General features: G+C 38.8%; 3 protein-coding genes across 8 annotated transcripts; 2 read left to right on the forward strand and 1 right to left on the reverse strand.

The window, feature by feature from the left end:
- The first annotated feature begins 223 nt into the window (after positions 1–223).
- On the forward strand, positions 224–2,784 carry LOC115725989 (pentatricopeptide repeat-containing protein At3g04760, chloroplastic). The gene has a single exon (XM_030655683.2). It carries the CDS (start codon positions 541–543, stop codon positions 2,293–2,295), a length of 1,755 nt encoding a protein of 584 aa, XP_030511543.1. The 5' UTR covers positions 224–540; the 3' UTR covers positions 2,296–2,784.
- Positions 2,785–3,893: 1,109 nt separating this feature from the next.
- On the forward strand, positions 3,894–21,763 carry LOC115725985 (exportin-4). Of its 5 annotated transcripts, none has more exons than XM_048278882.1 (32): positions 3,899–4,127; positions 4,774–4,861; positions 5,396–5,504; positions 5,705–5,803; positions 7,010–7,052; positions 9,606–9,677; positions 9,779–9,874; positions 10,026–10,259; positions 10,528–10,711; positions 11,553–11,714; positions 12,011–12,137; positions 12,270–12,408; positions 12,737–12,833; positions 12,908–12,970; positions 13,099–13,208; positions 13,965–14,069; positions 15,411–15,484; positions 16,433–16,508; positions 16,939–17,175; positions 18,019–18,090; positions 18,213–18,284; positions 18,360–18,424; positions 18,512–18,614; positions 18,729–18,860; positions 19,409–19,552; positions 19,871–19,978; positions 20,087–20,137; positions 20,202–20,279; positions 20,382–20,495; positions 20,736–20,932; positions 21,013–21,082; positions 21,205–21,763. In XM_048278882.1, exons 1-32 carry the CDS (start codon positions 4,029–4,031, stop codon positions 21,391–21,393), a joined length of 3,609 nt encoding a protein of 1,202 aa, XP_048134839.1. In that variant the 5' UTR covers positions 3,899–4,028; the 3' UTR covers positions 21,394–21,763. The 5 variants fall into 5 exon arrangements, 4 of the variants coding, with proteins under 4 accessions (XP_048134846.1, XP_048134839.1, XP_030511531.1 ...); XM_030655671.2 differs by having other exon boundaries at positions 3,900–4,127; positions 11,553–11,664; positions 12,051–12,137; XM_048278887.1 differs by having other exon boundaries at positions 4,075–4,127; positions 5,407–5,504.
- Positions 21,764–22,351: 588 nt separating this feature from the next.
- Positions 22,352–26,655, reverse strand: LOC115726006 (RNA-binding protein 42). Of its 2 annotated transcripts, none has more exons than XM_030655707.2 (6): positions 26,278–26,650; positions 25,773–25,950; positions 24,907–25,004; positions 23,645–23,741; positions 22,733–22,818; positions 22,352–22,647 (listed from the first exon to the last, which is right to left on the reverse strand). In XM_030655707.2, exons 1-6 carry the CDS (start codon positions 26,518–26,520, stop codon positions 22,594–22,596), a joined length of 756 nt encoding a protein of 251 aa, XP_030511567.1. In that variant the 5' UTR covers positions 26,521–26,650; the 3' UTR covers positions 22,352–22,593. The 2 variants fall into 2 exon arrangements, 1 of the variants encoding a protein (XP_030511567.1); XR_004013488.2 differs by lacking the exon at positions 22,352–22,647 and adding an exon at positions 24,764–24,813 and having other exon boundaries at positions 22,774–22,818; positions 26,278–26,655.
- Between the last annotated feature and the right edge of the window lie 612 nt (positions 26,656–27,267).

Consider the following 27,267-nt stretch of genomic DNA (forward strand, 5'->3'; position numbering starts at 1 on the left):
TTCATTATCCCAAGTTTAAGGATAATATTGGACATTTTGGTATAATTCAAAAATTAGATATGTATAAAAAATTGATGAATCACATTGAACAAAGTTCGGAAATGACATTGAACATGTGTCAAAAAGTTGAAATATCAAGATCAGGGATAATATTGCATGTTGAACTAAAGTTCATGGACTATTGTAATTATCCTTAAATAATTCGACCCATGTTCAGATTTTGGGTTTAAACGAGCAGCCATCGCATACCATGTCCAGTCAAGCGACAGCGTTTCGCTTCCACTTTTGTCTGCGTCTTCCCTTATCTCAATTGTTATCAGGTTCGCGAGTCCAGCAAGATTTCGTTTTTGGATCACCTCTCGACCGCCAAAACTCCTCCTCTCTTTCCTTCTTCATTCGCTGGCGAGAAGACAGAGCACCAAACCCAAAAACACCGAGGTAAGCAAGTTGTCTCGTTTCTCTGTCATCATCATCTTCTTCCTCTAGATTATGACATAGAAGTTATCCCGCAAAAAGTGAGGGGCCAAGAAGCATCACCTGATGGCATCGGTTGGCTCACTAGAGCTCTTGCCTCAAGCCCTCCCCTTCGCCTCGCAGCCAAAACCCACTTCACATTCGCACCGAGTTTGCACCTTCGTTAGATGTAGACATCCCAATCATCCGAGCGAAGCTAAAACCTCCTTAAACCCACCAAAGATCAGTGCTTCTGCTGAGACGGGGCCGACTCATGTCCAGTCCCCTGATTCCAAGGACTCCCATTTGATCAAGCTCCTCGGTAGGTCTTGTAAAGCGGGCAAGTACAGTGAGTCCCTCTACTTTCTCGAGCGCATGGTAAATAGAGGGTATAAGCCTGATGTCGTCCTTTGCACAAAGCTCATTAAAGGGTTATTCGGGTTAAGGAACTTCGAGAAGGTTGTCCGGGTCATGGAGATTCTGGAGAAGTATGGCGAGCCAGATGTGTTCTCATATAATGCGGTCATTAGTGGCTTTTGCAAGGCGAATCGGGTTGAATCTGCCAATAGGGTACTTCAGAGGATGAGGAGCCGGGGGTTCTCGCCAGATGTTGTCACATATAATATCATGATTGGGAGTCTTTGTAGTAGGGGGAAGCTCGATTTGGCTCTAAAGTTGTTGGATCAGTTATTGAAGGACAATTGCCTGCCAACTGTGATTACATTCACTATATTGATAGAGGCGACTATTATGGAGGGCGGGATTGATGAAGCTCTGAAACTTTTGGATGAGATGTTATCGAGAGGGCTCCGACCAGACATGTACACCTATAACGCTATAATTAGGGGATTGTGCAGAGAAGGACTGGTGGATCGAGCTGTTGAGTTTGTTAAAAGCTTGAATTCTAGGGGTTGCAAGCCCGACGTTATATCTTATAACATCCTCCTGAGGGCACTTTTGAATCAAGGGAAGTGGAATGATGGTGAGAAGTTAGTGGAAGAGATGATGGCGGAAGGTTGCGAACTGAATGTTGTAACCTACAGCATTTTCATTAGCTCTCTGTGTCGTGACGGGAAAATTGAGGGCGCGATGAGTGTCTTAGAGGTTATGGTTGAGAAGGGGTTGACTCCAGATGCTTATAGTTATGATCCGCTGATCGCTGCATTTTGCAAAGAGGGAAAATTAGACATGGCGATAAAATTTTTAGATAGGATGATATCTAATGGATGCTTGCCAGATATTGTAAACTACAATACAATCCTTGCCACACTTTGCAAGAATGGAAAGCGTGATCAGGCTTTGGAGATCTTCGCGAAGTTAGATGAAGTTGGTTGTCCTCCAAATGTTAGTTCTTATAACACAATGTTTAGCGCACTCTGGAGCTCTGGAGATAGATATAGGGCTCTGGAGTTGATATCAGAAATGATAAGCAAAGGGATTGACCCTGACGGAATCACCTATAATTCTCTCATATCTTGTTTGTGTAGAGATGGTATGGTGGATGAGGCTCTAAGTTTGTTGGTAGACATGGATAGGAGTGGATTCAATCCAACGGTAATCACTTATAACATTGTTATACTTGGGTTGAGCAAAGCGCATAGGATAGATGATGCCATTGAATTGCTTGTTGTCATGGTTGAAAAAGGAATCCGACCAAATGAAACCACTTTTATATTGTTGATTGAAGGGATCAGTTTTGCAGGATGGAGAGCTGAGGCGATGGAGTTGGCCAATTCTCTTACCGCCATTAGTGCAATATCTGAAGATTCATCTACGCGTTTGAACAGAACCTTTCCCATGCTTGGTGTTTACAAAGATCTTAGTTACATGGAAACTAAGTAGTAACACGACATCTAGGAGCAATTGTCCCATTTTTTTAGCTAGTAGAATCCCCTGGATTAAGGTTTGGTTTTGTCTAGAGGACTTCATGCTGCTCTGCGGTACGACCTTGTCCGAAAGCCATATCTGTAGACACAAAGCGATACGGTTGAAGGTACGTCAGAAAATCAGCAGGCGCAAGTCATGCCTATAGAAGATAGTATCTGCTGTGATAGGAGAACTTAAAGGCAGTTCAACATGTGAACCACCATATGCTCAATGCTTGATGAAAAATGAAACCTCATGGTGTTGCAGGTAATCCTGAGTTTTTAGTTCAGACAGCACAGGCAAAAATTACAACAATTTTTTGTGCCGTTTTCTTTTTTGGATTTAGTTTGTCAACCATTTCACCAAGAGAGAGCAACATGGCCTTGTAGCATATTAGTGCTTTTCAAAGAATACTTTTGGTTCTGTAGCGGTAAATTGATTTGATTGAGTATTGGTTTACTTGTATTATGGTCTAATACAGACTGACGACTATACGATTTCTCTCTGCGTCCCGTCAAAGAACAACGTTGTCTTGCGTAGCCTCGAATTTATCCGGGAGCCTCGACATATCCATGATGCGAATACTTTCTTAACTTTGCAAGTTTGGCATACTATAAGCAGAATAAAAAGAGTTGATACCTCGTTCTGTCTTTTGCTAAAAAGCCTCCTCAGGGAAGTCAGCAGAGGGCAAGAGCTGAAAGCAGACAATGTTTTGCGTTGGAACTGTTTCTTGAGGTGCTCGGTTCTGGATCTTAACATGTTTTCCTTGAGGGGCAAAAGTCACTCAGATGCCCGTTTCATGTCATTCCAGCTTTCAAAAGAACATCTCCTCCTGGAGGACTGGAGGAGCATGTCAATTGCTTGAAGCGAGTGTGAAAAAGATTTAAGGTTGTCTTGCTGTCACTTTTAACATTATTGGGTATGAGGTTGGGCCTAAGAAGAACTTCCAAAACACTTTTGTCCCCTACTTGGTCCAAAGCTCACAAGACTCAATAATATTAGGTTTATCTGAGGAGAATTTTCAGCACTGATGCCCAATAACTTTACAAGAACTAATGGGCAGGCTCTCACAAAATAAGGTCATCTCAGCTCTTACTTATTGCATGATAAGAACACAATACACGCAAATATCACCGCCGAGATAGCACAAAAAATTAACTTTTTTCCTTGACATGATAAATTATTATCGACACGTTACGATAACATATTTTTGCTATACAATAAATGTCGTCTTAAAAAATTAATATGAAGTAACAAATGCAATACATAAAAGTTAATGGTACTTTATTGCAAACCAATACTTCAACTAAACAAATCACATGTGATCGATTATGAATTTTACCATTTCGGTATAATTTACCATTTTTTTTATCGTGCTTCGCGGTATTTCGAAAATTGAAATGATTTCCGACGTGCGGATTCTTTCGGGTCACGAGTGATGCCAATGCATTATACTTTAAAAAAATTATTTTGCTAAGTAGGGACATTTCCACTTGTAAATTAAATGTCATTTTGGGGCTTCTGCTATATCTACGTGGAAAAAACGGCGTGTCGCTAGCAAAAAGCAAGTCTCTCCCCTTTCTACCAAGTTAGAAAGAAGAAGAGCAAGAGACTGCAGCTTCTCGGCTTCTTCTCTTCTATCATATTTGCGCTGAATCGCCAGTTCGCCCGACCAATCGCTCTCCTTCTCTCTCTCGATCGAACAAGCGATGCAGGGATTTTCCGGAGGGGGAGATGGCGCGACCGCCGAGCTCGCCCACCTCCAGTCCACCATGAGCGCCATCGAAGCCGCCTGCACCTCCATTCAGGTCTCATCTCTCCGTCTCTCTCTCGAAACGGCTCCAAATTAGCTGTTTTCCCGCGCTAACCGCATGCGTTCTTGGCTTGCTGAGGAAAATAGGAGCTGGATAGAGATAACCCGTTGCCAGAAATTCTACAGTCTCTTTGCGCTATTTTAGATTTTGTTTTAGTCCTTTGATCATTTCATTCGATCGACGCATGTCTTTGAGTTCAGACGCCAGTCGGAATGATCTTTTCATGATTTATTTTTTTTGCCTTTTGTTGCTGGTACTCGATGTATTAGATTGAGAGCAGTTGTGGCTTATTAGTTAATGACTTGGAAAGGGAAATGCTATGCGTTTGATCATGATACCTGGTGGCGTTACCTTGTTTCTGCATGAGAGTTGACTGATTGAGTATGTTTCTCAGGTTTTGATTTGTTATGTGTCTACATGTATGATCGATGTGGTTTGCTGGCTCTATACGAGGATTAGTTTATGTTTTCTTCTTCTTCGTCGTCTTCTTCTTCTTCTTCTTCTTCTTCTTCTTGTTTTTATTTTTCCGGTGAAGAGAACTAGGATTAGCTCATGCGCATAAAAATTGGGGCTATTTGAGTGTTGTGGCACATATGATCTGGAACTTGGGTCTAACAAGCAGTGGTTTTTGTCCCACCAGATGCATCTAAACCCAGCAGCAGCTGAAGCTACTATATTGTCTCTGTCTCGATCACCTCAACCATACAAGGCGTGCCAATTTATTCTGGGTTAGTAAAAGCCTTGGTCTTTTTTAACCCTTGTTATGGATTGGGGATTTATTGAATCTTTCGATTTGGTGGTAAAATTTCTTTGGAGAGTAAGGAAAGTTGTTGAAAGTTGCTGTCACTTGGGAGATAACTGGAGATTAGGCTTAGACATGTGTAATTATTTCATTTTACTTGAGAAGAAATCTCTTGACACTGTCGAGCCTGTCTGCCTCCACACAAGCCCCAAATTTTCTCATACTTTTTTTTGTTGTTGCAAGAATAAGAAAGTATTGCTGGAGAGTTACAGCAAGTAGAGGCATTTTATCATTCTTGTTTATGTATCAGATTCATCCTGAGCCTAAATGAATACTATAACATCTTTCTAGAGAATGCGTAAAAGTCCCAATGAAGCATTCCATAGCTGTCTGATCCTGGAGTGGAGGATTTATCGGCAACTTTATTTGGATTCAACGTCTCTTGTTGCTAGTATAGGTTTGTGGATGTTAAAGATTCAGAACATGAATGCTGAGCTGGTAACTCAATTTTCTATTTTAGAAAACTCTCAGGTGGCAAATGCAAGGTTTCAGGCTGCTGGAGCAATACGAGATGCAGCTATCAGAGAATGGGCTTTTCTAACTGCTGAGGACAGGAGAAGCTTGGTTAGGTATTTTTCTTGCTAGATGTACCTTAAACCTCTAGAGAAAGTCAAGATTGGTAGTGGTTCCCTGTCAAATTGTAACTATATTGGTATCGTGTTCGCGTGGCACCTAGTGATATCATACTGTCATTCTTGTGATGCAATGTCCATTTTTAAGCAGTTCTCAACTTAGTTCTCCTCACAATGAGTTGCTACTTTGTTTGCAGTTTTTGTCTTGGCTTTGCTATGCAACATGCTGGTTCACCTGAGGGTTATGTCCTAGCAAAGGTTTCATCAGTGGCGGCTCAGTTGCTTAAAAGAGGCTGGTAAGTTGAACTTGGCTTTTATTCAGAAGGAAAATATTGTGTTTGTGCTTGAAAAAAAATTAAGGCGATCTCCTCTTTCTTGTTGGCTGACCACCTTAAATTTCTTCTTTTGGGAGTCTTGTAAAGTTTAATGCATGTGTATAGTATGGCTAGCAAACGGCCTTAATTTTTTCTTGTGGGTATAATGGTGGTAGGCCTTTGGATATTCTGTCCTTTCTGAAAATTTTCATGTCTTTAATGAAGTTACTTATCACAAAAAGGTAGAGCAAAGTGAACATCGCCCCATAAAAAATAATGTTGTCATTTGCAAAAGCAAACTCGACCTGTTTATCTCACTATCCTTGTGGGCCACCTTAAACGTCATTGGCCCATTACCCATTGTTATAGCGTTACATACGGCTGGATTGTTCATGTAGCACTTGGTCCTTAGTCACCTATGTCATGCTCGACTGTCAGTATTTGGTGATGATAATTGGGGATGACGGAGCAATAAAATATCACTTCATATCCTGTTTGTTTGAAAATCTGCTGTACAAGAAGTCGCCGTGCACTGTTAGTGTTGCCCTCGATACACTGGCCATTGCTCGTCAAATATGGTGGAGACTGTGTTGGATTTGGAGGCAATGAATTGCCACGTAGCTTCAAGTGTCTCAAGCCACCATCTTGCCAAATGGGAGTGGACGTGGAGGCTTTAGCTTCATATTAAACCATTTTAACAACTTGATGTTAATCATAACTGTTAGACGAGCTCGGAAAAGTTGCCCAAGATCATAAAATTGCAAGTAATTATGTACATTCCACTGTGTATGAGACTTGAATCTCATAGTCGACAACTAGAATGAGGAGAGAGATAGAGGGTTGGGGAAAGAAAAAAAGGGGGGTGAGGTTGGGGTAGTGGAGTTAGATTCACTGAGGCTATAGTAGAGCTGTCCTCGATTAGCTTGAGCAGAGGACCTTGGGCTTGAGATGCACTTCTTGATCAGGTAGAGACATTAAGCTCCTATAGTTGTCTTTGGCGTAATGTAGAGCAAGCAATATTTTATCACGAGAGACAACTTATATGCTTTCTTTGTGTCTAACCTAGCGTAGTATATTTGTCTAGTTATATTGCTACTTTTCTTCCGTCACTCAGAAGTGCCATATATCCATCACTAGATGCATTCTGACAAGATCCTTTTTCGTTATGCATGTAAATATCTTGCAAAGGCATGATTTCTCCACAGCTGAGAAAGAGACCTTTTTTCACCAGGTGTGTTTCCTCTCTATTATCCATATCTTTGAATATACCTGTGTCAATTTATTTTTGTGCTGTTCTCCTGCACTTATTATGCATTTTCTTATTAGACATGTAGATCTTGTGTCCTTGCGGATTTTTTTAATAGATAGAAGACGTGATCAATTACCGTTAGGATGACAAATAGTAATGCACTAAGGGCCTGCATTTTAACCATTCTTATTCTCTTATTCTGATTCTGGGAATAAAAAAGGATGAGAATCGCATTTGGTAACGCAAATAAATTTGATTATGATTCTGTTCCCGGAATCAGTTTTAGAGAATCAGAATCAGTTTTAGAGCAAAATTCAGAACAAAAAAAGTTTTGGTTCTGAAAAAAAGAATCACTTTTGATAATCACAAAATAGAATAAAGTCTCACGTCTCTTACTTTTTCCTCTCAATTCTCTCGTCACTTTTTCTTCTACCTAATAAAAATAAAATAAAATAAAAAAATTGAAAAATTTTAAAAAAATCACAAAAAATTTAGAAAATCCCTAAAAATAGAAGAAGCTTAGATTAGGCTAGTTTGACCTCATTTTCATAAATTTGGGCCTAAATTTTTTAAATTTCATAGATTTCACTCTTTTGCAAAAAATGTCGCAAAAAATGAGGGCGTCCAACATATGGATGGTAACATATATACTCGTAGCCATGCGTCACAAAATATGACCATCTTCACATGGAGCTGGAGCTAAACACCCACTTGGATTTAAGAAAGAAGCTGCAAAATGATAGTGAAGGACTTGTACTTCTTATCAAGGAGTATAATTTGATTTTTTTTTTGTCAGTTGATAATTTAGTTATTCGGCCGCTATGTTTGTATATTTTTTTGACAATATAGCATTTAAAGAAAAAAAATGAGTTCTTAATATGGGAACTATCCCATACTTTAATCGAATTTCAAACTTCATGCATTAAAATTTGTGTTTCATTTATGACATGCTTAAAAAAAAAAAGTATTTTAAAATATTTTAGTGTGCATTGGAAATTAGCCTTCAATTTAGGATGAAATTTTACAAAGTAACTATATACTTATTTGACTTAAATGAAAAAAATTAGGGAGAGACAGTTTTTCGAAACAGAAATTTTGTACAATTATCAAACGCGTTTCTATTCCAGGAACAGAAATTCTATTCCAGGAACATAAAATTTTAGACAGTTATCAAACACGTTCTGATTCTCTAAACTCTATCCAGGAATAGAATCAGAAAAAGTCATTTTAATCAGAATCAATTTTCCGGAATAGAATGGTTACCATGCACAGCCTAAGACACCCAATGAACAGTTTATTTCCGTCCTCTTCCCTATGCCTATATTCTTCAGTCTTGTGGTACAGATTGAAAATCGGCTAATTATGGCCCCATTAGCTGTAGATGAATTGCGCTTCTAATGAGTTCACAAGTTTTGTATCCATTATAGATGTGTTTGGTGGGCAATGTAATACCAGTTTCTTTTTCAGTGGAGTATGCCTGCACATTTGGAGGCAACAAGTATCTTTGAGATTCTAGAAGCTTTTCTGACAAATTTTTAATGTGATAGCGTGTTTTCTTTTCAACCTCCGATAAATTCATGTTTTTCTTCCTAAATTTACTTGGTAGCCCCTTCCATCCCTTTTCCTTAGTTTTTCCCTTCTTTGAGTAGTACGTAAATCTTCCCAATCTTTGGTGAATCACACTAGTAACTACTGGGGCTACTGTCTTTGCTACATTCTCCTTACATCTACATGAACTTTGTTCTCCCTTTTCCTTTCTAAATGGTGTACTCCTGAAAGATGTATAAACTACAAAATTTTTCATGTTAGATAATTATTCTTTGCCGTTGTCTTGTTTGGTGGGTGACCTGTTTTTTGTCTTTGCTTTGTCAGTTATTCCTTCCCTTACTGCATCAACGTCTCTTCCTTCTTAACGCTCTTTGTTATTCAAGATTTTACACGAACACTCCATCCTTCGAACTTATACAGAGGTGTTCTTTTTTCTGTTTTTAAGAACTTAAAACAGAATAAGAAACTGATTAGTCAGATTGTAAGGTCACTGTTTTCAGGGATGATTTAGAAATAAGGTTCCTCTCTCTCTCAATCAAATGACATTTTATGTGGATTTTTACTTTGTTGTTGCTACTATATTGGAGGAACTCTATGATTATTACCAAGGAATCCATTTGCTTGGTTGCTCTAAACACGTAGAGTGGGGAAGCATGAGTTATTTCAACCTCGAAAAATCTGCTTCCACGACATAGTAAATCAAATAAAGCATTTTGTATTATTACCAAAGAATAAAGCTTTTAAAATTGTTCTCTGCGAGTCTTACATCTTACAAGGAGTTTGGTCTATAAGAGATTATGTTATGATGCATAAGTTTACGAGGATGCCTTGAAATTCACATTCCTTCATCTATAGATCTCTCTTTTGTAAACTTTTTCCTATCCCACTCTTTGAACACGTATGCCATGCTGTTTTAGAATACATTATGTTAATATACATACCTATATTTTTCTCCCTTTCTTGTATCTGACAATCTTCCATTTACAGATTAAACAGGCTTCTCTTGGGATTCATGGTGTACATGTGCAGTTTATAGGAATCAATTTTTTGGAATCCTTGGTATTTGGAGTTTTTACAATCTTACATAGTTTTTGGTGCATAGTATCTGAATGGACTCTTTGCTTGCTTTCGCCCTTAGGATTACTTTGTTGCCCCCTCGGGTGTCAGAGTTTTCTCCTTCTACATCGAGTGCTATGGGCCTTCCTAGGGAGTTCCATGAGCAATGCCGTAGGTCACTGGAGCTGGACTATTTGAAGGTGACATGTCACTGTCACACCTGTTTTCTTATGCTTACTGCGAGTGAAGCTGCCCTTATAGATTGGCTGGCTATTCAGACATTTTCATGCAAATCATGCATCATGTTATATGATAGCCTATTTATATGTTCTTCATTGTACTTAATGGTAGGTGTTCTATTGTTGGACACGCGATGCTGCTCTAAGCGTTGCAAACAAAATAACTGAGTCTGATTCTGCAGTAGATGAGGTTAAAGTTTGTACAGCTGCACTTCGTCTCATTCTCCAAATTCTGAATTGGGAATTCCAATGCAACTCAAATGGCAAAAAAGGGGTCAATGTTTTCTCAAGTGGGATTAGACAAGATGCTGGATTGTCCAACAGGAGTGAGTGCATCTTAGTGCAGGTTTGTTTTCTCAATAGCTTCTCATTTTGTGCAACAATTTGTGCTGTTGTATTCAGATAAGTGACTTAAGAACTGGGAGAAGTCAGGAAATTGTCTGATCATTCTGCATACTGTTGGTGCTTGTTGGTTCCTTTCTATTCTTAAGAACTTCTGTAGTATAATATTTGACCTTTTCATCTGATCCTGTACAATGTTTACCTGTACCGTACTTGATATATCTTTGCCACCGTATTGATAATGATATCCTGGTTTTATTTGCTGTTAATAGCCTGGTCCTGGATGGCGTGACATCTTAATTTCAAGCAGAGATATTGTTTGGCTGTTGAACTTATACACAGCTCTTAGACAGAAGTTTTCCCATGAAGGCTTTTCAATAGACTGCCCAATTGCAGTTTCTGCTCGAAAGCTTATTATGCAGTACTGTTCTTTGACAGGCACGATATTTCCTTCAGGTACAAGTACAACTCAAAATTGAATGTTTAATTTATCTTCAAAGCAACAAACTCTCGTCTCCTTTTTAGGTTAAAGCAGTTTACGATGCCATTATCAGTTTAATCCTTCAGTTGTTTGTTTTGCTTGGGTTTGGTAGCATATAATTTTCAAGCACTTCTGAACGACTGATCAGGGTGGAAGTACACTTTAGAATCGTATATTGAATGTTGGCAATATAGTAATTAATCTGGTGAAGGTGTCATACTAACAATGTCCTATGGTATGTTCTGGTGGGCATAAGGACCAAGTAAATGCCATCAAGTAGACTGATTGATGAACAAACATTGTGGTTCATTTCTGATCCAAGGCTGGTCATCTAGTAATAAGCTGTATATCAATATTGTTGCTTGAGCCAGTTCCTAGATTGCATTGTTATTTGGAATTGGCAAACTGATGCGACACCTCGAATTGCTATTAGGAAATCATGGTATTTAAACCTGAAGTCAAATATATTATTCGATCTTTGTAATATTTCAGAGTAGTAATCATTGTCAGCTTGTTGAATGGAAATCTTATGCAGCTATAGATCTCTTGCCACAGCAGCAATCATACCAGATGCTTTCCCCCCTCCCCTGAAAAAAAAGAATCCTCCAAAACCGAAGAAAGTGGCTTTTATTATCAGTTCAGGATTGGCACTTCCCCTGAGCTTGTGATTAACCTCTCTTCATTCATGAAATTTAAGATTTTCCTTTCATTAGCTTTTCATTAACATCAGGTAGCTGTAAGAATCAGCCATTTCTCTGATTTCCTCTTGATTTTAAGAATTCACTTTGCTGACACTAGTCGTCATTTAATATGCAGACAACGGACAACTGCAGGAGCATCATCTGCTACAACTGCTTTCAGGGATTATACACTGGATAGACCCACCAGATCTTGTTTCAAAACAGATTGAATGTGGAAAGAGTGAAAGGTCACTTTTCTCTGAATCACCTTCAGCTGCTGGCTATTTCTCTGACTATGTTTTTGTTAGAATATATAAATATTAAACCACGCCTTCTTCTAACAGCTTAAGCTTTTAGAGCAGTTGGTCGTGGTCCCATCAATTCTTACATGGTATCGGAGCAGGTGGTCCTAAGTTCAAATCTTTCCAGGCCCCTATTTGCCTCCCCAAATGAATATTTCCACGCTTAGTACTAGGCAAAAAGACCAGACTAAGCGTGAGGGGGAGTGTTAGAATATATAAATATTAAACCACGCCTTCTTCTAACAGCTTAAGCTTTTAGAGCAGTTGGCTGTGGTCCCATCAATTCTTACAGTTTTAGTGACCCATCAAATTCTTCTTTCCTGTTTATGCAGTGAGATGCTTGATGGTTGCCGGGCACTGTTGGCTATGGCAACTGTGACAAGTCCAACTATGTTTAACCAACTCCTTAAATCAATTAGGTTATTATTCTGTTCATGCTTAATTCTTGGTGTTATGTAATGATGCGCGGAGCTCTTGATTGCTGGATTGCTACTTGATAGCTGTTATCTGTATGTAAGGCCTAAAACGAATTGACATATTCCACTTGTCAGGCCATTTGGTACCTTTACCCTGTTATCTACCTTGATGTGTGAAGTCATAAAAGTCCTCATGACAAAGGCCCCTGATGAGGAAACATGGAGCTGGGAGGCGCGTGATATCTTACTAGATACCTGGACTGCTCTGCTCATGGTATATATTGTCAATGTTTCATAGCATGCATGCAATGATATCATTTGCGTCTAGAAACATCGAACAGAATCCATTTTTCAGTAAATTGCTTATCTCTACGCCATAGAGGAGGGTGAGTGGATTTCAAATAATTCAGCTGAATGGCTTAGCCGGCAGTTTATCAGTAAAATTTCCTAATTATAATGAAGATCTTTGTTTGCGAGTTCCGGAAGTTTGAACAGTATAGCTCGAATCCTTTCTTTGGATAATCTTATTCCCTTTATCTTCTAAAGTTTCTCATTTTCAACCATGAACCATAATTTTAAAAGAACTTATTTTCTATTATTAGCCTCTGGATAGTGCTGGTGGGATTGTACTACTTCCACCTGAAGGTGTTGATGCTGCGGCCACCCTCTTCACATTCATTGTAGAGTCCGAGCTAAAAGGTAATTATGTAGGTTGTTTGCAGCATCACTTTGTTTCTCTGCCACAAGCATTTGGCTAAATCTTGGTACCACAGCTGCTTCTGCTTCTGCCTTCAATGACGATGTTGACTCGGACTACCTTCATACTTCCATTTCTGGTAAGTCAGTTCAATGTCAGAACTTATTCGTCTTTGCCTTTCCTTCATGGCTTTAGTTCCTTTTGTTAGCAAGGTGTTTTTATTAGATTTAATGCTCGAAGGATTTTATTGTCGACCTATATTTACAGCAATGGATGAAAGGCTAAGCTCTTATGCTCTTATTGCAAGAGCCGCTATTGATGTTGCAATACCTTTGCTGACAAGACATTGCACTGAACGGTTTACACGTCTACATCAGGTTTGCTTTGATATATTTTGATGGCCTTTGCTCTAGGTGTAGCATTTTCTTGGTTATTTGTTTTCCTGGGAAGTATTTGGATGGCTAGTAGTTGACATGGAGATTGATTTTTGAATTTTAATTCATCATTCAAACGGCTATCCTATATTTGATGCAGTCACTCTCTGTGCCATATTAGGAACTCCTGAGATTGGACATTTTCCTAATTGACTAATGTTACTTGATTGCTCACTGACTTGCGAGGTAATTGAAAGATTAGGTTCCCATAGGTGGTGTTTTTCTTCGTAAATATACGGTTCTAGTGCACAAAAAAGGAAACAAAAGTAAACTTTAGGTGGAAATGTACATATCTGTAAGTGACATAAAGAGTATGCTTGGACAGGAGATTGGCAAATAGAAGGAAGGTCTTGGAGGAAGTGTCAGTAAAGCGTCCAGGATAACTTTCATGTTTCTCCAAGTCATTTACTGATTGTCTTCTTTTGTCTGATCTAAGGATCTCTCCAAAAGCGGTTAGAAGTTTGGTGTATTTATAAGTACAGAACCTGGATGTAAGCTGATCAAGGATGTGTAGAAGTATAAATCTGTCATGAGCCATTCAATTCATAGTTATGCGCAATACAATTACCATGGGTTGCTTTGATAAGATTCTTCTCCCTTTAAATTATTCGCGTCTTGCCTTTTCCGGATAAATTTTCATTATTTGTTCCATTCTCACTGTTTGTGGCTTGTCTACTAAATTATTTACGCAATATGTAGGGCGGGGGCTCTTTAGATCCAACCGAAACCTTGGAAGAAGTCTACTCTTTGTTATTAATAACGGGCCATGTACTTGCTGATGAAGGCGAAGGAGAGACACCCCTGGTACATTGTCAATATTTTCCTTCAGACATATTTTTTCACTACAATCATAAAGTTTACCCTTAGCTAATTCTTTGGAGAAAATGACTGTTGCTTTAGATTCAATTGATTATTTTCAGAATGATAAGATTCCTTGATTTGGCATTTTGTTGCATTTGCCTTTTCATTACAATACTGTTCTTGTCAGAGAGAGGTATATGTTTGTGATGCAACAAGAAGTTGAGCTTTGCCACGAGTTTTACAGTCCTTTTGGCTAAACATCCGCTAGGAAATGGCTTCTTCTCTCTTTGAAATCATTGGCCCTGCTTGTTCAGGAAAAAGACAAGCTCTCTGTGCTTGAAGAATGTCTTATGATCACCAATAAAATGCCGGCTTCAATTTACCCTTCTTGCTAAGCAATTTTTAGAAACATCCAGCTTATGTGAGCCTAACCCGATCCATGTGAGCTGTTAGATGATGTGGGTCTCACATAGGACCTGGTAATTTGATAGTTCACATGACTCGCATGAAACCAGTGCAAAAAAATGATATTTGCTCCGTGCTTTTCTTGTGTCAGTTTCATGAGATGCATGTCGCAGTTGTCTGTTGTTCCTTTACTAACCCTGGAAAAATCCCGTCTAATCTAGAATCCCCTCTAATCAAATTGGGTAATTAAACTTGGCATGGATGGATGGGGCCAAATATGTCTGATATTAAGCATGCCCAAGAGTTCCAAGCACCTCACCGTCGATTTTCTTCCTGAGAATGGGATGAACCAAATTTCACCAGAATGTTTGTAAAGCAGTTCACTGCAGAAATAACCTTTTCCCATGTATTAATCTTTGACATCACTTCTGAGGTCAGGCATGCTCCTGTCATGCAATAGAAAGCAAAGATGAGTCAATGAAGAAAAGCTAGAATGAGAGAATATATTTAACAATGTTTTGATGATGGGGACAGGCAATTGAGGATAAGATAGAAGAGACTTGTATGATGTGGTTTTGACGTATGAAATCTGAGCTGTTTGGATGCTTTAAAAAGAAGCCATAAGTTTACCATAATGACTCCATCCAGAAGGCATAGGTGAGGTCTGAGAACATATGAGATCTTCAAAAGACTGTAAATCAAGATTCTTCAGAACACGGTGATGGTAGAGCAAAATGGCATAAGATATGTGTTCTGGCTCCTAGTAGTGACAAAATGACTGTTACTCATTCATGTTTCCATGCAAACCAGTTCCACGTTAAGACAGCTCTTCATTAAAGATAATGCAAGATATGCTTGTCTTTATTTAAGGTTAAGGATGACATATTCAAACAGTAATCCCATAACTTGACGGTTTGTGCTTATGCAATGTGATTGCAGGTTCCAACTGCTATACAAAGGCATATTGCGGATTCTGTGGTACCAGATAAAAATCCTGTTGTCATCCTTTGTAGGTACTTTTCATTGTTGACCTTATGAGACAACGGCACATACTTCTAAGTGCAGTGTATTTAACATTCGAACAATTCCCTTGACAAAAATTTAGTCATATATTGCATCCTCTTTGTACAAAAGGGCATATGAGGGCATAAAGAATACTGGTTTTGTAAAAAACCTCCTTTCTAACTTTTGCTACTGAAGCCTTCTGCTTCAAGTCTAATTCCAGCTATCTGATAGCAATATCAGAACGTTCACTTTCTTTATTTGCTTCCATGCTACTGTCAGACTCTGCAGAGAATAACTCAAGTATGAATTTGTCCTGTAGTCGTGTCTTTTGCGCACTTGTGCTGGGTCATGAACATGCTTGACATGTCATGTTGCACAAGCACATCATCATACCTGAAAGTTTCAGGTGTATGTCGAAACATATGTTCCTCATCAAGAAAGTACCTAATACTTACTGGTGTAATACTAGGTTGACCAACACATTGGATGATGCTAGACAAAGATGCTCACCGCTAAAGATTTTCATTGGACTTCCACAGTTGATTAATCATTTTATTAATTTACTAGTGGTCATAAGATGTGTAAATGCTCCTGTTCTGCTTCTACAATAAATCGATATTGGTATATACGCACATAACAAGAATGAAAAGAAAATCTTGCTTGGTTTGTAGAAGAAGTAATTGAAAAGAGGCAATGTGCACTTGTTCTCCTGCGTGCTTAATTTAATTGTCTGGCCTATGAGCTCTGCTACACAGCTTGGAGACATTGTAAGCCTTCAAATCGGTTGCAGTAGTGTAAAGCTGACTAATTTGCCAATGCAACGATGGTTTTTTTTTTTTTTTTTTCTCACTTTACCTTGCAGGACTGTGATGCTACCAGAGCTTGTTTTACTTTGTGCGAGAATGATTGGTCCTTCACGTGGGATATTTTTATATGATTCTCCTTTGTTGTTGCAGCTCAATCGTCAGGTTTGCTGAACAAAGTTTGAATCCGGAAAGTAGATCATCATTTTTCAGTCCGAGACTTATGGAGGTACACCTCAAGTTCATTCCCTGTTAATGTGGATGCAGTTTATTCCTATTTACCTATAGAAGAGATTTTCACTGGATGTAAGTTGGTATTCAATTTAACGATTACTTTAGGATGATGTGCAAGAGTTTCTTATCAGTCTTATCATGCAAGTAGTAATATAAGCCACATTATGTATGTTAGGGTCAACTACCTATTTTGACTCTTCGCCAGAAGATTTTGGCAGTAGATACACACAGAAATTGCATGTCACCATTTCCATTGTCACATACCAAATCCTTGGTCGCATACTTTTTGAAATATTATGTGGCCATGTCTATAAAGTTATTCTTCAATCAGACTACGCATTTTTGGCATGCTTGAACTTGTCTGGGCTTTCACTTTGCACTAGCCTTGCTCTTGATTTATGTATTGAAGCAAATGCTTTTTCTAGGCTATAATATGGTTCCTTGCAAGATGGTCCCAGACTTATCTAATGTCACCGGAAGGATCTCAAGACAGCAGTTACAGTTCAAAAGCTGATAATATGCACCAAGTTCAGTCAATAAGTTCTGGGCAAACTGTACTCAGATATTTCAGTGAGTATGATCATGGCAAGACTGTGCTTGACATCATTGTCCGGGTAGCCATAGCAACATTCATGTCCTATCCAGGGGAGAAGTTTTTGCAGGTACAGTCATTGATTAAGCTTCTATCTTTCTAGCATACGGATGGACACTTCCTATCACAGAAATAATTCTCTTTCTATATGTATATTTTTGTTTTATGTGGTGTGATTTGCAAAGGTTAGTGTGCCTTGATAAAACGGGACCTACTGTTGCTTTACAATTTTTCGCAGCTGAAATATCTCACGTTTTCTTGCAATTCCTTTGGGTCCTGAAAAGTAACGTGTCAGGCCCTAGATGTTGGTTTTTGGATGTCTTTACCTGCTGTTATAATACAAAGTTGACAAATTGAGGGAAATAGAGCAACCTGATGGAAGTAACTAAAAAGATGGTGACGGGAATAGGCAAAAAGAATGAGAGGGAGGAATTGAGAAAGAAAACATGAAAAAAAATGGAAGCATTAGAACTCATCACAGAAGAAATGAAATAGTGTTCAGTCAACATTCACCCATTAGGAAAAACAAAAAGTGACGGTGATAGGCAAAAAGAATAACGGAGAGAGATTGGAAGAGGAAAAAGAGAATAAAACGACGGAAGCATTAGAACTCATTGCAGAAGAGAGGCATATTCTTCATATTGCTCCAGCAAATTTCTGATGAACTGCTATTTCTGTTCTATCTGTGGCAATTCAACTTGCTTACCAGATGCTTTTTTTTTTTTTTTCAAGTACCATATGATGCATTGTGTGATGGTTTTTCACATTTGTGCTGAAATTTCTGTCTCCTGCTTCAAGAATACTTCTGTTTCCCATAATTTGGGCATTGCCCCGGACTAACTGTGTTCTTTCAATATATTAGAAACTTTTTCAAAATGATGGACTAATTATATACTTTTTATACTTTGTATAGGGCCTGACCTGTTACCAGCTGCTTCATGCACTAGTTAGGCAAAAAAACATATGCATACACCTTGTAACGCTGGTAAGCTGCTTAATTTTTATGTTGTTATCAATAACCGTGAATATCTGGTAAGTAGATACTTTGAGAAACTTAAAATTCTTGTTATTTGGCATAAATGTAGTCTGTCTTGATGTATTTTATAGGAATCCTGGAGCAAGCTGGCCATTGCTTTTGCTAATGAGAAAATGCTGTTTATGTTGAATGCATCTCACCAGGTACGAGTTATAGTTTTTTTGAATGGGTTATAGTACTTTCTCCCTTTAGCTGAACTTCTTCTTTCTCTTTGTTAGAAATCGTTGGCTCAAACACTTGTTCTTTCTGCATCTGGCTTTAGAGATTCTGAGTCAGCAAATCAGTGAGTGCAGTTCTCCTCTTTGTTCAAGAATGATTCAAACCGCTGCTGATTGTGTGCCTCAGGACTAATGCCAAAGTTTTTTCTCAGGTATGTGAGAATTCTTATGGGGCATATGACAGCATACCTAGTAGAGATATCCTCCAAGAATGATTTGAAAAGAGTTGCTGAACAGCCCGATACCATCCTGTCGGTAAGGGATGGATTCTTTTTACACCAACATGCAGCAACAAGCTCCAATTGTTTAACTGCACACCTGTCAGTCGCCATTTTCTTCCTCATTTTTCATTGAAGTGGCCTTATGTAGGTTACTTGCCTGTTGGAGCGGCTTCGTGGAGCTGCCAGTGCATCAGAACCTCGAATGCAGAAGTCCATATATCAGATGGGGTCTTCAATATTAAATTCTACTTTGATTCTTCTTGAAGTTTATAAGCATGAGGTATTCATGTATATATTTGGCAAAAACCTCCCCATGTTAAGTCGTCGTTGAAGTAAAATGAAATCTGTGTCATAGCAAAGAATTTAGGTCCAGCAGATTAATGATGTATCTTTATGTAGTTAGAAATTTGTAGTTGTTTTCTCAGTAAAAGAAGAAAATGTAATTTTCTTTGATGGTGTTAACTTCTGGTAGCACAAGTGCCTCTTGGTTTCTAGTTTATGCAGCTTTGTGAATCCCTTCGCAGTTTTCCTCAACAACTGAAGCTGAAATAACAAATCCTGGCTTTAAGATTAAAAATCAATTTGTGCCATACTCAAGTACATAGAAAATTTCTTGACTTGGAGAATGATGAAAAGGATTTCCAATGTCATTATTAACAGACTTCCTAACATTGTAAGCAAAGCTTGTGTTTTGCAAAGGATCTAATTGATTGTGATGTCAGTGTATTCTTTTATTTCATTTTTTAGCTGCAGTAGATACACACTTGACTACACTATCGTATTGGATGCCAAAGGTTTATTTGAGACTAACCCCTTTCTATTGTGTAGTCTGCAGTCATTTATTTGCTGCTGAAATTTGTTGTTGAATGGGTGGAGGGACAAATTAGCTACCTCGAAGCACAAGAGACCACAGTTGTTATTGATTACTGTATGCGCTTGCTTCAACTTTACTCATCTCACAATATTGGCAAGGTAAGAAAACTATCTCAAGGTAGACTCTTCTTGTTGGCTGGCTGAATTTCTCTGTAAGATTGTGAAGAAGTCATGATTGAAGCCCTTGACTGGATAATTATTTCCAGGACCATTTACCTTTTCAACTCTTGTTTCGCTTTTCTAGACTCACTATACCTCCATATGGTGTCCAAACTAGGATTCTTTTCTGAAAATCAAGCTGTTCTTGTAACACATTTTGTTTATGTTCTAGCTGCCAGTGTTATGCTTTTTCTGTTACTATCTTAAGGGTTTAGCATCATATTACTGTGATTATTTTGGTTTCCTCCCTTCTTCCAGATTTCCTTAAGTCTGTCAAGCAGCTTACTCAATGATGCAAAATCAGAGAAATACAAAGATCTGCGGGCTCTGCTTCAACTCCTTGCTAGCCTTTGTTCAAAAGATCTGGTACTCTTACACTTATGTTCATTCATGATTTCGTGGTTTGCCTCTCCTAATGTTATATGTATTTTACTATTGTAAATCATTTATTCTACCATACTTGATCGAGTGTAGGTTGATTTTTCATCGGATTCTTTGGAAGCCCATGGAACAAGCATATCTCAGGTGAATCTTATGATGCAAAGCACTAAGAGATGTGTTGGATGGTGTCTAATTATCAACTTTGCAGGTTGTCTTCTATGGTCTTCATATAGTCACTCCTCTGATATCTTTGGAGTTGCTGAAGTACCCCAAGCTTTGTCGAGATGTGAGTTGAGTTCGTACACGTCGTACGAGAAATGGACTTGGGACTTTTTTCTTTGAGTTCTGCATGATGTTTACTCCCCTTCTTTTCTTTTTATCACTGCAGTACTTCTCCTTGCTGTCACATATGTTGGAAGTATATCCTGAAATGGTGGGACAACTAAACAATGAAGCCTTTAGTCATATTCTTGAGACTCTTCAATTTGGTCTACATCATCAGGTAATGCTTTCAGCTTTTCTTCGTGAAAGGAAATTCATTCTTTTAGTAACTATAGGTTGATGAATCGGTCGGAAGAAAGTTATTTCTCATATATGTTTCTTGATTGCTCATGGCTCCAGTAAATAGCATCATCAAAATTGGCATTCTTCTCCTTGGTGCTTGGTTGATATGCATTTGCTTTGGCTTGTGGCCTTATTTCTTTTTGTAACGTGAAAACGTCAATTTCTCCACACGATTTAGGATTCAGAAGTGGTTAACATGTGTCTAAGAGCTCTTCGAGCACTTGCTTCCTACCACTACAAGGAAACAGCTAGTGGGAAGATGGGCTTGGGATCCCATGCCTCGAGTCTTAGAAATCCCAAGGGCGAACTACAGGAAGGCATTTTTAGTCGGTTCCTTCGTACAACATTGCAGCTACTTCTTTTTGAGGATTATAGGTAGGGAACTCATCAATTTATTTCTTGTAAATAGAATATTAGTAGCTATCTCGTCTCATGTTTAAATTCTGCTGTTTCAGTCCCGATCTAGTCGGTGCTGCTGCAGATGCGCTCTTTCCCTTGATACTCTGTGAGCAAGGCCTATACCAGGTACATATGCACTTAAATGTCGATTTGATTATGTACTCCTGCTGAATTGTTTAGCGCGTAACCAAACTAGCATGTTAGATATTTAATGAAAATGATACTGCTTGACTCCTTGTATTTTACAGAAACTAGGCAATGAGTTGATAGAGCGACAGGCGAATCAAACATTTAAATCAAGGCTGACAAATGCATTGCAATCTCTCACAAGTTCGAATCAGCTTTCTTGCACACTCGATCGGATGAATTACCAAAGGTTTAGGAAGAACCTGACCAACTTCCTGATTGAAGTTCGTGGGTTCTTGAGGATAGTGTGACTCGTGCAGATGTCTCGTGTGTGGATGATCAAAGTTGCAGTTCTGAGTGAAGCTAGTTTTTGAAGTGGAGAGAACCTTCTTTGAGACATTCATCAGCGCGTGCATAGACACAAAGATTTGCCTGCACATGAACACATGGACACCCATTGATCCAAAAGTGCACTTTGAGAACTAGGGAATCCGCTCCCGAAGGAGGAAGTGCAGAAGGGTGTAGTCGCTTCGGAGGGGCGTGAAAAAATCATCAATGATGATGTAGCAATTTTGAGCCATTGATGTTACCGTTTGTCTTGTAAATGAGCATAATGATTTTGTGTAGATCGTTTCACCCCATGATCACTATTTACTTTCATTGCATGCAGGATTTGTCCCAGCTCTTAAAACCTCTCTCTCGCACTCTCGCTCTGCGTGTGCCTGTGCACACGAGCGTAAGATATGCCGCTACTAAAAAACTGGGCTAACGTGACACTAAGCTAGTGGTATTTGCGGTGCTTTATCAGAGACAGCTCCAATCCTGTCGCGGTTCTGCCAAAGAGAAACTTACGGACGCTTCCAAGTTCCGCCCGTACATAGTTTCGGTAAGGATAGCTTTAAGTCCTGATGCAACTACATGCTGCCCGTCTAAAGGAAATTTAGAGATATTGAAAGGTCGTCTGACATTTTAGGGAACGTTTTCCTGCCTCAGTCCCTTGAGAATTCTACCCCTTCTTAGTCCTGAGCCGCTACTAAGACAGTATAATAGCAATTCTGAAAAGTCGTTCCTAATGTGGGCATAGGGAACAGGTTTCTACACCGATGTGCCATAGGACAATAATCTACATACAGCATTGGAGTTCAACGAAAAGAAGTGAGATGCAAGAAATGAAGAACAGAACTATCTGGACTAGCAAACTAGTGTCAAACAAAAAAGCCATCACGAAAAACAAAAATTCATGCTACATTCTGCAAGGTCAGTTGGGAATAGTCCCCAGAAAACACTATGCACGCCCGGCATTCTGAGATAAATTATGGACATTGACAGTATGAAATGGTGTTCATGCAAATAGTCTAAGAACACTAAAGCTAATGAGATGATATAAATCGGGTAACCACATGATTTGATTCGAGTTAAATGTGCCCAAGGATCACTAGATTTAATACACAGTGAGAAAAACATCGAAATCTTAAGATTATATAAAAATGAGTAGAAGTCATGTTCCAGAGCTATTTGTGAAATATCCCCTTCTTTGAAAGCTTTGGCTTCTTCTGACTATGATTCTGCCAGAATAACAAGGGAGAAGTTAGCGGCGGAGGTGAGATCAGGGAAAGGAGAGAGAGGGACCGAGTTATGAATCTTGGATACCTTATGTCGTCCTAAAGCCTCATAATCAGTTCTCTCCTTCCAGTTGCTTTTTCGGAGCTTAATCGGACGATTCCCCACATACTTACCTGAAATAGTACATAATTAAAATAATTCAGTCATTTACCCACGCATGTCCATGTCAAAGTAAATCATGGAATTACGCCTAGTTAAATTATTAGGTTCACGACAGACTGAAGGTTGAATCCAATTGGCTCATTCTGATCCAAGCCTGACAGAGATAAACAATTTCCCATCTCATAATATTATACGGAAAATCCTACACTCACCACGATTGATTTACAATATTTGTTTACTAATTGATGTGTCAAACTGTGATTTGGCCATTATGATTTGACAGTCATATAGTAAGCCAATTTTATAAACCAAGTCTTACTAATTGTAGCATTTTCCATATTATACTCAAGGCACAGAGCTCGTACTTTAACATAAAAAATTAAGTACTGCGGTGTCCACACAACAGAATCGACCATACAGCAGATTAGTAATTCTTGTCATATAGAAACCCAAAATGTTTTAGAAGAAGCTAATGGATTTTCATTATAGGCCCAAAAACAACAAGATCGCAAATCTAAATGAAATCACAAATCGAGTAATGAAAGAGTTTATAGTTTATGAGATAAAATCATCTAAGCCTCATTCAGAAAAGAGATCCTTAGAGCTGCAATCATGAAAGCACAATCCCTCCTCTACGCTAGGTGTCTTACAAGGGAAACAATTTATTGCCTCCAAAACTGTTGCCCATGAGAGGCCTCCAGATATGAACATTCAAATGCTAACAAAATCAAAAACTACTACTTTCAATAGTGCTACAAGAACTAGACCATGGCATTTCAATTGCTTAAACACTCCAATATGTATAGATCCAATAGCCATTGAAAAAGATACACATACCATTCATCTCCTTGAGTGCAGCAGCAAGGTCAGTTGTATTGGCAAAGCTAACAAATCCATAGCCCTTGGTTTTACCTGTCCGCTTGTCTCTGACAACCTAAATTTAACAGATTGTGCATAAGCATTTAAAAGTTGTCTCCACTGGAGGATTTAGCAAATAGGCATTGCATTGTAAACATATGATTCACTCAACATAAAAGCAAAAACTTGAACAGTCCAAAAGCATAGAAACGAGTTCCAATAAGCTTATAGCTACAGAAAAGGACAAATTACCCACCAACACAGCAAAGAAACTACCAAAACAAAAAAAAAAATCAACCATGTGAAGGGCGTTCAGTTATTTACTTTGCAACATCCGCATTTCTACCTTGAATATACGCAGACAAAGGAAAGGCAGCCAGAAACTTAGTCCTCTTGGACGCGTGTATTGGCAGAGGAATAAAATCTCCAATTAAATATGAAGGAGTCAATTATCCAAATGAGGCACTCAGAGGAGTTGCACAAATAGTACCCTTTTTTTTTTTTTTTTGGTAAGGGTACCCCACTTTTTTTCGTTCCATTAATTTGCAAAATCGCTACGCTTTTCAGGATTTCACCCAAAGAACAAACTAATGGAAGATACATTAGCCAAATACAGGAAAATGTGGAAGAACTTGCACATTTAAATAAAATCTATTGCAACATGTTCTACAAACACCATCTAAATCTTGTGTTTGGAACCCATCATGACAGAGCACTCTATGAGTAGCCTATACTCTCAAGCATCATTAGTACGATGCATTCAAAACAGGCGTCTCACTACAGCACAGCTAAAGCTCCTAGGTGCGAAATGAGTTTGCATATTTAATGAGCCACACCAAGCTTTTGTTGCAACACAGGCACAACTAATAACGAGTTAAAATTTTCATTCATATTGCCTTAGCAAGTTTTCATGTGCGCAATAACTAACCCTCTAAAGTAATCAGGATAATGAGATGCACCAATTTTGCCAAGTGTCACGATTATCAACCTATTCACACTAGTAAAAGACGACCCTAATGGAGACACCCGATGAACTTCTACCTAGCATGCACTAATAGGGATGTATAGTTGAGCAACACAACAAAAAGCATAACCTACCTTAAAACAGATAAAACAACAGAATTGCTCTGACTTCTTCAAACAAAAATCTGAAGCAAAAAATGCAACATCTTCACTCAACAGGTCATAAACAACAAAAGCAATTCGTAGGGAACTGAAAATATCAGTCTTTCAGGACATACCTTGGCCATGTTAAAGGAAGGAAATCGCGAAAAGGCTTTTGAAAGTACATCATCATTCACCTCATTACCAAGATCACCACAAAATAATCGATAATCATCTGCAAGTACCAAGAAAATGAAAAGATGTTAGTATGTCTACAAATGACGAAGAAGGAAATTGTACGTCCAGTATCCGACTAAAAGAGAATAACAACACCAAACAAATTGAAGCTACAAGCATTCATCTACTCCTATGCTTGAAAAAATGCAGAGAACAACAAATCCAGAACAATTTGTAGGCAGACTACTTCCAGTGGATGGCATAAACCAGGAACTTCAATGCTATAAAATAATTCATGCGCTTTTCCATTGACTGTGTAAAGGGATTCACTGTTACTGCATAGCCTGCAAACATATATAATCAAGCATGCAATTCAAACCTCATGTTACCAGCAGCTAATTCAATGGGGGTAAACACGAACTTTGCCAGGTTCAGAATATTTTCAAGAGGCCAGGTCACAGAAAGCAGCAGCAAACAAAATTCTCCAGCTGTGATCTTTAGAAACCGAAATTACTTAAACTAGATTGAACTCAAAATGCATAACCAGCCAATCTCAAAGTACGAAGAACCAATCAACTATTTCCAGTTTTTCAGAGGAGAAGTAAAGGATACAGCTCCTACACCTAAACAGTAAACGCTAAAACAATTCAAGCCAAAAGAAGCTTAAACTCTACTCAAGAACTTCTGAATGTTCAAATTCTCTATCAAGTTTGCAATAGAAAAAGACTTGCACACAATGCAAACTTTTGAATAGATCATGCTAAGCCACTCCGACACGTACAAGACAAATGCCAATATAAGTCAAGATAAAGGGAACAATTCACACTTTCAGGCCACTCCGCAAGTGTTGGATCCTCCCACGACTGCCCAGCAGCTTTACGAGGAATTGCTTTCTTCTTGGCTTCCGCTTTGTGTTCGATGTCGCTGCTAGCAAGGGCAGCTTTTACACTCTCAATTGCTTCGGGTGTAATAATCTGTGCATCCTTTTGAAACAATTGCTGCGCCTATGCAATTAAAACGAAAACTTTAGAAAAGGATTGAACATCGACAAAGGCGCCCTGCATTTTGTTATTTGGTATCCACCATCAACATAAAGAAATTGCTTAAAAATCCTTCAATCAATTTTCAACAACATCAAAACTTTCCCCGCAGAAGAAACTACAATTACGCCTCTCTATCACAAAAACTTTCCATCCACTCTCTACCAGCTAAAAAACACATTTACAAAAGACTCTCTCTCTATAGCTCATACCAAACAAACAAGACTACCAGAATCCTTCGATTAAACCGGCCCTTGAGCTCTAGCAACAACAAATGACGGATAAACTTACCTGCTGAAACTGAGGGAGAGCATAGACGCCGGCGATCGGCGCCGGCGGGGGAGCGGGGTAGACAGGGCCGGCATAGGCCGTCGCGGCGGCGGCGGCCACGGGAGGCGGCGGCGGGGGAGCTGCGGCGGCGTACTGCGTGGTGGGCTGCTGGAGGTGGAAGGGAAGAGGGAAGTAGGAAGATCCGGTCTGGTAGGTGAACTGGGAAGAGGCAGAGGTTGAAGAGGACGAAGGTAACGTCGACATGGAAGGGATTGAGGGAATCAATGAACGAAATTGGAGATTTCTAGGGTTTCTTCGTTTCCTGTTCTCGACTGGAGAGCGACAATGGAGGAGAAGGGGAGAGGAGCTTCTCGATTTCTCTCTCTTCTCGAATGTCGCTGGAGATTCTGATCGTCTGTTTTTTTTTTTTTTTACTCAATTACTTTCATTAATCTCCGCTAAAAAAATTAAGTGAGAAACAATGCAGAGCAAGTGCAAACCAGATAAATTCTATACAACTTCAAAATAAAATAATTTCTAAATAATAAGATAGATTCTATATAATTAAAAAAAATTCAAATAACAAGATCAATCATTACAACGACGATAGGAGTAACAAGCTCAAAGAACAAATTTATGAATCCGCACTCGATTACCGAATTTGCCTTCAGTAATGAGAATCCGTCGAGATCTTTATCTGCCGTTACGACTTTACCTACCAGCGATATGCGCATAAGTTCAGCGTCCCAACACCATCGCCTTGTAGAATAAAAAGCTCGAACGAGCACAAATGTGACAATAAGAGTTCCTCTTAATTCTTGTTTACATTTTCCAAAATCAATTTTTATATAGAAAAATCGCAAATTGATACAAACTCCCAACTCACTTTCGCGTTACAAAAAAATCTTAAACCGCTATGCTCGTGTCGGTTTACCACAATTTCACTCTAGGATTTCAGTAGATTTTTCGTGAGTGTATTTTTTGTGCCGCAAAGAAATAATTTAGAGTAAA

Source organism: Rhodamnia argentea, chromosome 1 (assembly GCF_020921035.1).
Source record: "Rhodamnia argentea isolate NSW1041297 chromosome 1, ASM2092103v1, whole genome shotgun sequence".
In the NCBI taxonomy this organism is placed as follows: Eukaryota; Viridiplantae; Streptophyta; class Magnoliopsida; order Myrtales; family Myrtaceae; genus Rhodamnia; species Rhodamnia argentea.

Excerpts from the sequence above, each read along its gene's own strand:
- LOC115725989 (XM_030655683.2), top strand. The coding sequence starts at position 541 with ATGGCATCGGTTGGCTCACTAGAGCTCTTGCCTCAAGCCCTCCCCTTC.
- LOC115726006 (XM_030655707.2), bottom strand. The coding sequence starts at position 26,520 with ATGTCGACGTTACCTTCGTCCTCTTCAACCTCTGCCTCTTCCCAGTTC. Across the intron at positions 25,005-25,772 it reads ACTTGCGGAGTGGCCTGAAA|ATGATTATCGATTATTTTGT; the intron begins GTGTGAATTGTT and ends TGGTACTTGCAG. Across the intron at positions 22,648-22,732 it reads AGGCTTTAGGACGACATAAG|AATCATAGTCAGAAGAAGCC; the intron begins GTATCCAAGATT and ends TTATTCTGGCAG.
- LOC115725985 (XM_048278882.1), top strand. The coding sequence starts at position 4,029 with ATGCAGGGATTTTCCGGAGGGGGAGATGGCGCGACCGCCGAGCTCGCC. Across the intron at positions 18,091-18,212 it reads GCATACACCTTGTAACGCTG|GAATCCTGGAGCAAGCTGGC; the intron begins GTAAGCTGCTTA and ends TGTATTTTATAG. Across the intron at positions 18,615-18,728 it reads AGCCCGATACCATCCTGTCG|GTTACTTGCCTGTTGGAGCG; the intron begins GTAAGGGATGGA and ends GGCCTTATGTAG.